The sequence below is a fragment of the Ambystoma mexicanum genome, chromosome 2q (assembly GCF_040938575.1).
Source record: "Ambystoma mexicanum isolate Mex_15411 chromosome 2q, UKY_AmexF1_1, whole genome shotgun sequence".
NCBI classification, from domain to species: Eukaryota; Metazoa; Chordata; class Amphibia; order Caudata; family Ambystomatidae; genus Ambystoma; species Ambystoma mexicanum.
The window spans coordinates 1288199876-1288212254 of NC_090924.1; the positions used below are offsets into that span (position 1 = coordinate 1288199876).

At 50.1% G+C, this 12379-nt stretch overlaps 1 protein-coding gene across 1 annotated transcript in view; it reads right to left on the minus strand.

Annotated features, from left to right (window-relative positions):
- The window catches only part of LOC138570105 (prostatic acid phosphatase-like), a 507576-nt gene that overhangs the window by 98367 nt on the left and 396830 nt on the right, over positions 1 to 12379 (minus strand). The window contains exon 10 of the mRNA XM_069648717.1: positions 4329 to 4504. Coding sequence (XP_069504818.1) covers positions 4329 to 4504 — 176 coding nt within the window. The remainder of the gene's footprint in view (positions 1 to 4328; positions 4505 to 12379) is intronic.

Genomic DNA, 12379 nt, shown 5'->3' on the forward strand with positions numbered 1-12379 from the left:
GTAACAGAGCACCTGCTGACCAAATGCGGGTGGTGCCCCGTCCGGTCCCTAGCAGGGTCCAGCACCGCGTTAAAATCCCCCGCCCACAATACCTCTCCCAAAGGTATGTCTGCCAGGTATCGCTCAATCCACTTCAGCGATTCAGATGTGTACTGGTTGGGGCCGTAGTAGCAAATAAACGTATAGAGCCTTCCCTGGATAACCCCCTGGACTATAACTGCTCTGCCCTCCTGATCGTTCAGCAGCTTAGTCAAACGAAAGCCCACAGACCTATGCGCCAACACGCACACCCCCCCCCTGGAAAAGGAAGAATATGAAGAAAAATATCTGTGGCACCCCCAGCATTTACCAAACTTGGCCTCCGACTCTGCCGTCAGGTGGGTCTCCTCGAGAAAGGCCACCTCCACATGATGACGCCGCAGATATTGCAGCACTTTCCAACATTTCGGAGGGCTATTAAGTTCCCGCACATTCCAGGTTAAAAGCTTAAGTGTCGTCATTGTTAAACTTTGTAAACCCTGCCATGGATGCATCAAGCGACCTACCAAAGAAGTGTATACCTCGTGCCAATGCACCCCCCTTCCCCCAACCAACAACTCCTCCCCGTCCCAACCCCCCTCCCCTACCGACAACCCCCCAACTTGTCGGTGCCTACCCAGCTCCCCATCCCCCCGCAAATTCCTCCACAACCACCCCCCATTCATGCCGGACACCCCAACCCTCCAGCAATTCAACAACCCACAACATAATGTCAGCCAGCTTTCGCACTGGGGGAAGCTACCAACCCGACCCCCCAGCACCCTATTATAGATCTCCCGACTTCCACCTTAAAAACCAACCCTGAATGTCTTGCCAGCGCCAGTAATCCAAGACCAGCCATACTCCCACCCCCACATCAGACCCAAGTATTGCCTCACTGTCCAGGTTCTTCCGGCAGCATGTCTAAGAAGGATGCCGCTTCCCCAGGAGTCTGAAAAAAGAGTGACTTGCCCTTATGCTCCACTCGGAGCCGAGCTGGGTATAACATGCATATTTCATATTTCTGTCCCTTAACCATTTCTTCACATCCAAAAAAGGTTTCCGGGTAGCTTGCACCTTGTCCGAAAATTCAGGGAAAAATCTGATGACATCCCCTTTGTAAGTGACAGTGCCTTTTTCCCCTCGCCTTCCGAAGCACGGTATTCCTGTCACGGTAGTTCAATAGTCAAGCTATCAACGGCCTCGGAGGGGCTCCCGGGACCGGCCTTTTCCCACTGGGAATTCTATGAGCCCTTCCCACCACACATATTGGGGAGAACCCCTCTGGGCCCAACACCTCCTTCAGAAAGCCTTCAACCAAGCTCTCCATGTCCCTCTGGTCCACCGATTCAGCCAGGCCCACAATCCTGACGTTATGCCTCCTTGAGCGTGATTCAAAATCCTTTTGCTTCTCCCTAAGCTCCTTCAAAACCTTCTGCACCCCAGCCATTGCTCCAGACACCGAACTTGCAACGTCCTCCTCTCCAGAGATCCGTCCCACCGCCTCGTCCAACCGTTCCCCCTGCTTGTCTAAACGGACCTGCATGTGGTCCTCCTTGCAAGTCAGCGTGTCCAGCTTCCCATCAAGAGACTGTATCCCAGATTGCAACTGCACAAGCATGACCTTAATATCCTGAATCGCAGATGAGGGATCCGTTCCCAAGGCCGGGGCGCACTGCTCCGAAAGATCCACCATTGCCCCATTGGATTTAGCCTGGGCGGGTACTTCAAAATGCAGCTTGTCCTGCTGTTTACCTCCCTTGGCTGCCTTCGACATATTGCGTGAGTGGGGAGGGAAGGGGGGACAAGAGCACATGCACCATCCAGTACCCTCAGCACAAGAGTCCCCCATAACACCTGCCCCTTCCGGCGCCACTAATGTCTCACACGGCACACTCCCCACCCGTGCCAAGACCCAGCAGAACCACAAGGGGGAGACAGGCGTGAGGCCCCCACAGCACCGCAAATGTGAAAATACAGTTGGGTCAGCAGGCGAATAAAACATTCCAAGCATACAAAGGCAGGTGAACCTTTAAATCCGACTCCACCAAGCTCACCAGGATATATCAAGCAGCCCACGTGTCCACAGCACCTTCAGTCTCCAGGAGAGCTCCAACACCCCTCCGGCCTCCAAGCCCATTACAAGGACTATGTCCGAGTCAGCCGGAGAGTCGAAACGGCAGCGCATTCACCAGCACTACTCCGCTCCTGTCCGCCGCCTCCAAGGAGCCCAGGGGGAAGGAGGCCACAGCCGCAACCCTCCGCGCGCCCGTCAGCGCCACTAGCAAGGGCCCCAGCACCGCGCTGCCTCCCCGCTGCAAAAGTCCCCCCAATTCCACATCGGGTTAGCCCTCAGCAGAGGCACCAGGGGCCGGCCCCGGCAGCAGCCCGGCTCCGCCGCACCTCCTCCACAGCAGGCAGACACTCCCACCGAGTCCGCTCTCCCTCGGGGCCGCCCACAGCCAAGCGGCTGTCACCGCAGTCCTCAGGCGGCCGCAGCGCCCCCAACGGGCACCGCGCTCCTTCCTCATCACGAACGGGACAGCTCACAGCCCCTCCAAGCATGTCCTCTACCCGGCGGCAGCACCCGCTCCAGGACCGCCTCTCCTCCACTCCACACTGGGGCCTCCGGCTGCAAGACAGGAGCCGCACCACTGAAAACAGACACCACCCGATGCTCTTGAGGGGCACAAAGTTGTCCAGCGCCGGCGCACCACACCAGGGTGCCAAATCAACCAGAAAGTCGGCGGGATAACGTCCGGATGTCCAAGGGTGTCGGAGAGCTTCACAGACCTGCGGCCATCTTGGTCGGGCTCTCGAGCGCCCCCCCGACCACAGAATGTTATATGCGGTATTTGCACTCATCTGGACAGCTTTTAGGATATTAAAAAAGGCTGCCATAATAACAGAGCTTTAACTATGATGCCCTGGCATGCATCACGGAGCAGCTACTTGAGAGCAGGGCCCCTTTACGTACTGCAGAAGCAACAGCTCTGACAGTGCTTTAAAGCGGTCAACAGACAGACCAGAAAATATGGCGCGTACCTACTTTCCATGGAGGCCAGCAGAGGTATAGAAGGAAACTTCCCCTTGGCCCAGCACGTTTGCACTATGAAACCTTTAGCGGGCTGGGCCACCACTCGAGGAAAGATGGTGTCCCACCGCCACTTGGAGGCGTCCTCAGGGAAACCAAAAGCAGGAAACCTTGCAGATACATACTGATAATTTCGTATGGAGGCCTGGGCCACGAACGTGGGTGCTGGTGTAAGGACAACATGAACAATGGGGGACGGTTTAACACTTGTATTCACATTGCCCACTAGAAAATCTGTACAACATATTTGAAGTTTCCAAATGGAAAAAAAATCACACGGGTTTTCAAAGGTATGAAACACTACACTTTAGGTTGGGGGACTTATCAACAAACGCAATGGGATGTGACGTAGCCAGAAATTAGCATATTAAGGTGAAATATGCGCATTTTATTAAATTGGCTTTGCATAACCACTCAAATTGCACAGGACGAATGGCATTTGCCTTTCAAAAAACCAACACCCCCCCCCCAAGAGAGGATAATTTCTTCTAATAGTGTTTTTGAAAAGGTGTGCACGTTCTAAACTCAAGAAGCCATGCAAATGCTTTCCCTGGGACTTGCAGTACCCAAATGGGACATTTCACCTTTAGTTGTTTATTATTTTTCATCAGGTTATATATAGTGCAGTGGTGAAGTGTCCGGCCTGCAAACCTGACAACTGCTCGATCCCCGAGGTGAGCTTTAATTCATAAATTCAAAGAGGGCATTCAATGTTTCTCATTTTAACCTCTGAAAAAAGTGGGTGGACTCCGTCCACCTGTAGGTACCCTCAACTTGAGCCCTGCGTTATATTGAAAACGGGTCCAGCCTGATAGATGTCTTACTACACACGTATCTGCTTGCCAGTGCACTCTTGGGTGTGTATCTGTGAAAGAGCATGTCACTGCACTGTTACTAGTGCAAGGGACAGCCATTTCATATTGTCTGGCCTGTGCTATAAATTTGGCGCTGTCGCGCATTGACAAGTTAGGGCTAAAGAAAAACCAAATTAATTCAAATTTCACACAGAACACTCAGTGTGATTTTGCACCCACCTCAACGCCACAATCCCAGTTGGAGAACAAGCTGTTGATAGCATTCACAACATGTTTCAATCAGCATGGAGTACTCTGCTGGGAACTGGACCAAATGACAGATAGCTAATACCTTATTTTTTGATCCGTTGTGCAACTCTGATTACAATGTTCCAGAGGCAAACCAGGCAGTGAGCACGCACCTTTGTCATTTTTTGCGTCTGTTAAACCACACTCCTTCCTCCGGTCTTCTGCAATGATTGGGGACACCAGGGCAGCAAACCTCTGCAACAGGCAGGGCTTTCCACAGTCGGGCAGATAAATCGGATGGGGTTCTGCTCCAGTGCCATTCCGATAATACATGTCAATGCTGTATTGCCTAGTTCAAGGTTATAAACAGACGATAGTTAGGAGATGGTGGCAGTGTTAAGCATGCCATACATTGTTTTCAGGGAATGGGTTGGCTAACCAAAGCTTAAATCAACCCGAAATACAAAACAAGGATTGGCAAAGCAGTAGTTTTGGTGTTTGCATTTGCAGTTTACTTTTATAAGTTAGGACTGCAGTAAATACTCAGGCAATAATTCCAAACATGTCTGCAAATTAGTGCTCATAGACAAACAACGTTAGTAATAGACACAGTAGAAAGACCTCTCTTTACTGCAGTGTACAGAAGTGTTTTGCTAAAGTTGCAATTCAGCAAATACTATGTTTGGAACGTTATAAGCATGGTGATTTTAAGGGTGAGCTAGGGTGGAAGTGTTAGCAGTCAGCTAAGATGGAAGGGAGAAGAGGTGAGCTCATATGGAAGGGGGAAGAGGTGCGCTAATGTTGGAGGCAATCGGTATGGGTGAGCATGGACGACATGGATGAGCTGGGATTAGTGGGGGTAGGAAGAGCTGAGCATAGGTGAGTGGGTTGTTGGGTAGGGGTGGGTAGGGTGGCTGGGTGCAGTGTCAGCCAGGGTGAGGTAAAAAAAGGCATGAGTAGTGTGGGGTAGAGAGGGGTGAGTAAGGGGTGGGTTTGGGTAGCATGGCGTTAAGTGGGGTTGCATGGGTAGAGAGGGGTATGGTATAGAGGAGTGAGGTAGGGTGGGAGTAGAGAGGAGTGAGGAAGGGTGGGTGGTGTCAGAGAGGTGTGGAAAGGGGGTGGGGTAGAGAAGGGTGAGGGAAGGGGTTAGAGATGTGTGGGGAGGGTTGTGTGGAGGTAAAGAGGGGTGTGAAATTGTTGTTTGGTGTACGTAGACAGTTGTGTGGAAGGATGGAGGGATGGGGAAGAGGGATGTGGATTGGTCAGCAGTGGGAGTAGAGGTGTGGAAGGGTGGATGGGTGGGATTAGAGAGGGGTAGGAAAGTTGGGTGGATGTAGAGCGGGACATGGAAGGTTTGTGGGTGAGAATGCATGGAGACAGGTGTAGGTGGGTGTTTGGTGCGAGAGAGAGGTGTGGAAAGGTGTTTGGGCTAGGGAGGAGCGTGGAAGGGTGGTTGTCAGTAGAGAGGGATGTGGAGGGGTAGATGGGGTAGAGAATGGTGTCAGGTGTTGTAGAGAGGAGTGTGGAAGGGTGTGTGGAGTAGGGAAGGGAGGGTGGTGGGGGAGATGGATGTGGATGGGTGGGTGGGGTAGAGAGGAGTGGGAAGCATGGGTGTGTGAGGCTAGAAAAGGGTGTGGAACGGTGGGTGGGGGAAGTGAATGGTGTGGAAAGGGTGGCTTGGGGTAGAGAGGGGTGTTGAAAGGTGGCTGGGTAAGGGTAGAGGGGTGTGGAAGGGTGGATTTGTGGGCGCAGAGAGGGGTGTGGAATGGTAGGTGGGTGTAGAGAGGGGCGTGGAAGGTGTGGAAGGTTGGGCATGGGGTAGAGAGGGGTGGTAGGGTGCATGGGAGTAGCTAGAGAGGGGGTGGAAGGGTGGTTAGGGTGGGTTGGTGTAGAGGAATGTAGAAGGGTGGGTAGAGAGGGGTGTGGAGTGGTGAGTGGGTGTAGGGAGGGGTGTGGAAGCATGGCTGGCATAGAGGGGGTTGTGGAAGTATGGGTGAGGGTAGAGTGGGGCGTGAAAGGGTGGGTGGGGTGGAGAGGGATGAGGAAGTATGGGTACGAAAAAGAGGGGGGTGGAAGGGTGTGTGGTGGCAGAAGGGTGTGGAAGGGTATGGGCTAGAGAAGGGTGAGGGAGAGGCATTAGAAATGTGTGTGGATTTATAACAAGTTAGTTAACTCCTGTCTTGACGCACTTCATAGTTTTTCCAATGTCATTCTTATACCCGATGCCTTCAGACTACTACAATGCTCTCTGACAGCAAGGCTTTAAAATGTTATAGTATTCTTACCCCATCCTTCAAGATGTGTTCTGTGCGCTCCATGACTTAGAATACCCTTTAAATGACTGCATATGGTCCCTCCTTTTCTCTACAACCAGATACATTTCCGTATCGGCTAACATTACACATCATTTCTTCTTCTTTATACATAGAGCGTTCATTACACCTGCTAAATTATCAAAATCTAAGATAGACAACAATGATAAGTGTTGGAGATGTGGCTTCGCTCCCGCCTCATATGAACATATGTTTTTTGGCTGCTCCTTCATTTTCAGGTTTTGGATAGATGTATGGAAATACCTTAAACTTATTTTTTTCTGTAGATGTCCCATTATCTTTTCTAGACATTGTCATGGGAAGCCTTGCTATCATCAGCCACTTACCACCAGAAGCTGCCAAACTCTATGACCTACTCATCATTTTGGCAATAAAAAGCATAACCGCCAATTGGAAAGACTTTCGTGCTTTATCTATCACAGTTTGGTGGAATACTATCTGTCAGACACAGAGAATGGAATTATGCATGGCCAATAACCTAAATTCTATCCCCAAGTACAATGCCAAATGGTCTTTTTTCATTTGCTACTTGGATTGTTTTAATGTAACCACACATGGAACGTGAACCTTCGCTTGCATTTTAAACTCCTATGATGTTCTTAGCATGTATTTACTTAGATACCATGTCTGATATCTATAAAATATGTTAATGTATAGCTAATGTGCATATTGCCTTGATTCACTCCCCCATGCTTCCCCTTCTGTGTCTTGTTAGTACTCTGTCTTGTTGTCTGTCTTCCCCCCACTTTCTTGTTTGTCGTGCAGAGTCCTTCATTGCAACCTTTCTAAAAGCAAATGGTTCTACTTTTTTTCAAATGTTACTAAAATTACTTATTGTTCATGCATGTCATTTGTAAAATACCTTCAAGAACATCTTATTGCTCTTGCATCAGTATATTCCTCTTTTTATTGTTTACCTAATGGATTTCTGCACTGCTCTTCAATAACTGCATTATTATTATTATATTATAAATTCCAATAAAGATTTATTAAAAAAAAAAAAAGAAATGTGTGTGGGGCGGTGTGTAGCAGTACAGAGGGGTGGTAAAGGGTGGTTTGGTGCAGGATGACAGGGTTGTGGAAGAGTGAGAAGGAGGGGTGTGGATTGGTGGGTGGATGGGAGCAGAGAGAGGTGTGGAAGGGTGGATGGGTAGGGTTAGAGAGATGTGTGGAAGGGTGAATGGGTGGGGTCAGAGAGGGGCAGGGAAGGTTTGCTGTGAGGGTGCATGGGAGGGGGCGTAGGTGAGTGTTTGGTGGTAGAGAGAGGTATGGAAAGGTGGGTGGAGTAGAAAGGAGCATGAATGGTGGGTGGTGATAGAGAGGGATGTGGAAGGGTGGGTGGTGTAGAGTGAAGTGTGGAAGGCTGGGTGGGTGGAGTAGAGAAGGGTGTCGAAGAGTGGATGGTGGGAGAGAGAAGGAAGTGAATGGGTAGGTGGGGTACAGAGGACTGGGGAAGCATGGGTGGGTGGGGATAGAGAAGGGTACGGAATGGTGGGTGGGGGTAGTGAATGGGGTGGCAGGGTGGCTTGGTGGAGGCAGAGAGGCGTGTTGAAAGGTGGATGGGTGGGGGTAGAAAGGGGTGTGGAAGGGTGGCTGTGTGGGTGTAAAGAGGGGGTGGAAGGGTGGTTAGTAGGTGGGTAGGGCAGAGGAATGTGGAAGGGTGGGTCAGGTATAGAGTGGTGTGGTAGGGAAGGGTGTGGAAAGGTGGGTGAGTTCGAGAGGGGTGTGGAAGCATGGGTGAGGCTCGAGAGGGGTGTGGAACAGCGAGTAAGGTAGAGAGGGGTTTGGAAGAGTGGGTGGGGTAGAGAACGGTATGAAAGGGTGAGAGGTTGTGGTAGGAGACGTGTGGAAGAGTGGGTGGGTGAGGTAGAGAGGGGTATGGAAGGGAAGGATGTGGAAAGGTGGGTGAGGTCAAGAGGGGTGTGGAAGTATGGGTGAGGCTCGAGAGGGGTGTGGAAGGGTGAATGAGGTAGAGAGGGTTTGGAAGACTGGGTGGGATAGTGAGGGGTGTGGAATGGTGGGTGGGTGGATGTAGAGAGGAATGTTGTGTGGAAGGGGGTAGAGAGGGGTGTGGCAGGGTGCATGGGAGGGTATAGAGAGGGGGTGGAAGGGTGGTTAGTAGTGGGTAGGGCAGAGGAATGTGGAAGGGTGGGTCAGGTAGAGAGAGGTGTGGTAGGGAAAGGTGTGGAAAGGTATGTGAGGTTGAGAGGGGTGTGGAAGAATGGGTTATGGCCGAGAGGGGTGTGGAAGAGCGTGGAAGGTAGAGAGGGGTTTGGAAGAGTGGGTGGGGTAGAGAGGGGTGTGGCAGGGTGAGAGGTTGTGGTAGGAGACGTGTGGAAGAGTGGGTGAGTGAGGTAGAGTGGGGTGTGGAAGGATGAGTGTGGTGTAGGTAGAGGGGGTGTGTAAGGGTGGGTTGGGTGTGGGTAGAGAGGGTGTGGAAGTATGGGTGAGGGTAGAGTGGGGTGTGAAAGGGTGGGTGGGGTAGAGAGGGGTGAGGAAGTGTGGGTAGGAAAAAAGAGGGAGTGTGGAAGGGTGCGTGGTGGCAGAGGGGTGTGGAGGGTATGGGCTGGAGAAGGGTGAGGGAGAGGCATTACAGATGGGTGTGGAGCAGTGTGTGGCAGTACAGAGGGGTGTGATAGGGTGGTTTGGTGCAGGATGATAGGGGTGTGGAAGGGTGAGAATGAGGGGTGTGGATTGGTGGGTGGATGGGAGTAGAAGAGGTGTTAAAGGTGGATGGGTAGGGTTAGAGAGGTGTGTGGAAGGGTGAATGGGTGCGGGTTGAGAGGGGCATGGAAGGTTTGGTGGGTGAGGGTACATGGGAGGGAGCGTAGGTGGGTGTTTGATGGTAGAGAGAGGCATGGAAAGGTGGGTGGGGTAGGAAGGAGCATGGATGGGTGGGTGGCGATAGAGAGGGATGTGGAAGGGTGGGTAGTGTGGAGTGTGGAAGGATGGGTGGGTGGAGTAGAGATGGGTGTCAAAGGGTCGATGGTGGGAGAGAAAGGGAAGTGAATGGGTAGGTGGGGTACAGAGGACTGGGGAAGCATGGGTGGGTGGGGATAGAGAAGGGTGCAGAATGGTGGGTGGGGGTAGTGAATGGGGTGGAAGGGTGGCTTGGTGGAGGTAGAGAGGGGTGCTGAAAGGTGGATGGGTGGGGTAGAGAGGGGTGTGGAAGGGTGGCTGTGTGGGTGCAAAGAGGGGGTGGAAGGTGGTTAGTAGGTGGGTAGGGCAGAGGAATGTGGAAGGGTGGGTCAGGTAGAGAGTGGTGTGGTAGGGAAGGGTGTGGAAAGGTGGGTGAGGTCGAGAGGGGTGTGGAAGTATGAGTGAGGCTCGAGAGGGGTGTGGAAGAGCGAATTAGGTAGAGGGGTTTGGAAGACTGGGTGGGGTAGTGAGGGGTGTGGAAAGGGTGTAGAAAGGGATGTGGAATGTTGTGTGGGAGGGGCTAGAGAGGGGTGTGGCAGGGTGCATGGGAGGGGATAGAGAGGAGGTGAAGGGTGGTTAGTAGGTGGGTAGGGCAGAAGAATGTGGAAGGGTGCGTCAGGTAGAGAGTGGTGTGGGAGGGAAAGGTGGATGAGGTCGAGACGGGTGTGGAAGGGTGAGAGGTTGTAGTAGGAGACATGTGGAAGAGTGAGTTAGAGAGGAGTGTGGAAGGGTGGGTGGTGTGTAGGTAAAGGGGTGTGTGGAAGGGTGGGTTGGATCTGGGTAGAGATGGGTGTGCAAGGGTGGGTGGGGGTAGAGAGGGGTGTGCAAGGGTGGGTGGTAGTAGAGAGGGGTGTGGAAGGGTGGGTGGGGGTAGCAAGGGGTGTGGAAGAGTGGGTTGAGGCATATTGTGCCCCCACCCAGGTTCACCAGACCATAGTCTGCTGGGAAAAACAGCATGAGCAAGGGTGAAGTAAGAGTGTTTGCAGGGATATGTACCAAGTTAGGCAGGGATACATGTGTGTATTAGTATGGGCGTATGTTTCTCCATTATATATGGACTGTGTTCTGGAGAGAGGCAACGTGGAGGAGTATGCATTGAGCTAATATACACACTGGGTTCAATTCAATTTTGGAGTACTATAAGATAGAGATTGTGTAGTGTTGGGTGTGTGAGGGGCACAATGGTGTGGGCAGGAAATCCTGGGCGATTTGTAGGCTTAAAGAACCTACTATGCCTATTTATGATGAATAAACTGAAGGTTATGCTAAAAGAGTCAATAAGTAGGTCCTGCAAGTGCCCAGAGTAGGTGCTGAAAGATTAGACCTCTAATTTAATTCAGATTATTCTACATATAAAAATCATTCTCCATTTTATTACAACATCTATAACACAATAACATAGACATAAAACACTTAAAATGGTGAATATAATGGTGAATAAAACCAGATTGCAGTACAAATATTCAATATACAGTACTAAAGATCACACATCCAATTATGAATCCAGGAAGGTACTTGTCTACAATCTATCAAAAACCTGGACCAAAAGAGTGTGGATCCAATGATGAAGCTTTCCCACGCTCTAATGAAAGCCCTATTTATGGTACTACAGGTACATTCCAGAAAAATAATTCTGCGGTGCCAAGTCAACACAGAAGACAGACTAATCCAATAGTAGGATGTGAGAGGTGAATGTTGTTGGTAACAAAGGTAATGGACTACGAAGGACATAGTTAATAACATAACTATGTTAGGTCTGGGTGCAGATGCAAAGTAGCCAATGTTTGTGTTTGTGAGGTGGCACTCAAATGGGAAGGAAGGGGATGCAGAAATTACTCAAACATCAATAATAAGGTCGACTCAAGAAGTTGGCAAGGTGTACACTTTTTTAATAAAAAATGATCTAAAACAGGGAGGACAACAAACATCCTTAGATGTTACACAGCATAATCTCCACACATTTCATAAAAAATACTTTTTATACTGAACATTCGTCATCACTGATGTCATACTATGTGGCAAACTGTAAAAACCTATTTGGGGGTATATTAAGGAACATCTTATACCTTCTATGGGGGTTAAAGTTGTGATTGGGTCTCTACTGTCAGGTGGGCAACTAAGCCCTCCTCTAGTGCAAGTCATTTACATCGTCACAAAATACACGACGATCAATTGGTTCTCAAACTACAGGGCTCTTTGCTACATGGCCCTCTATAATTGGTTGGCACGCTTGTACCATTCTGGAATATTACACTCGTTAGCAGCGCACAAGCTGGCAGCCCAGGTGCTGGTGGGCTGGTCTTGACCATAGCTTCCCACCCAATTAGCCTGACATCCATCATCACTCTTACTCTCTGTCATTCAATTAGCCTTTGAACATGGCCTTGTAGGCTTCACAACTACTTAGAATATTAGGGAGTATAGGTATACTCGTATCTGCTTGCCTCAACGTCATCTGCTTGAGTCTATTACCGTCGTGGTCACATGACTAGAGACCACGTTTCGAGCTTCAATTTAATGTTAGATGGTATTAAAAACAAATAAAACTTCACACTCATTGACTCTCAGCTGCACCTTGGCAGGAACTTGGCTTTCTGTTGTATTAATTTAATCTTTTGAATAGACAACCAGTTCTCGGCTGCCCTGTCCTTTCTTGACACTGGGCCAGGCAAGCCTCCTTGATTCTTCTTGCTTCTAAATTACTATTAATCAGCTGCAACACACTTTCAGGCTGTCTATCCATGGGATCCCAGTTTGCTAAAAACACAATGTGGAACATCCAGATTTCTTATGCTTCATATATACCTTGGCGGAACCGCCTGCCATCTATATACTACATATAGCTAGCTTCTAAGATCACTTAGTCTGCTTGCGTTACTGGCTCTGTACAATTGTAAAACGGCTTGCATTTTCTTCCCTGCTCTTCACACGTGTAATCTTCATTTTGCACGTAACAGGTTTACTCGATTCTT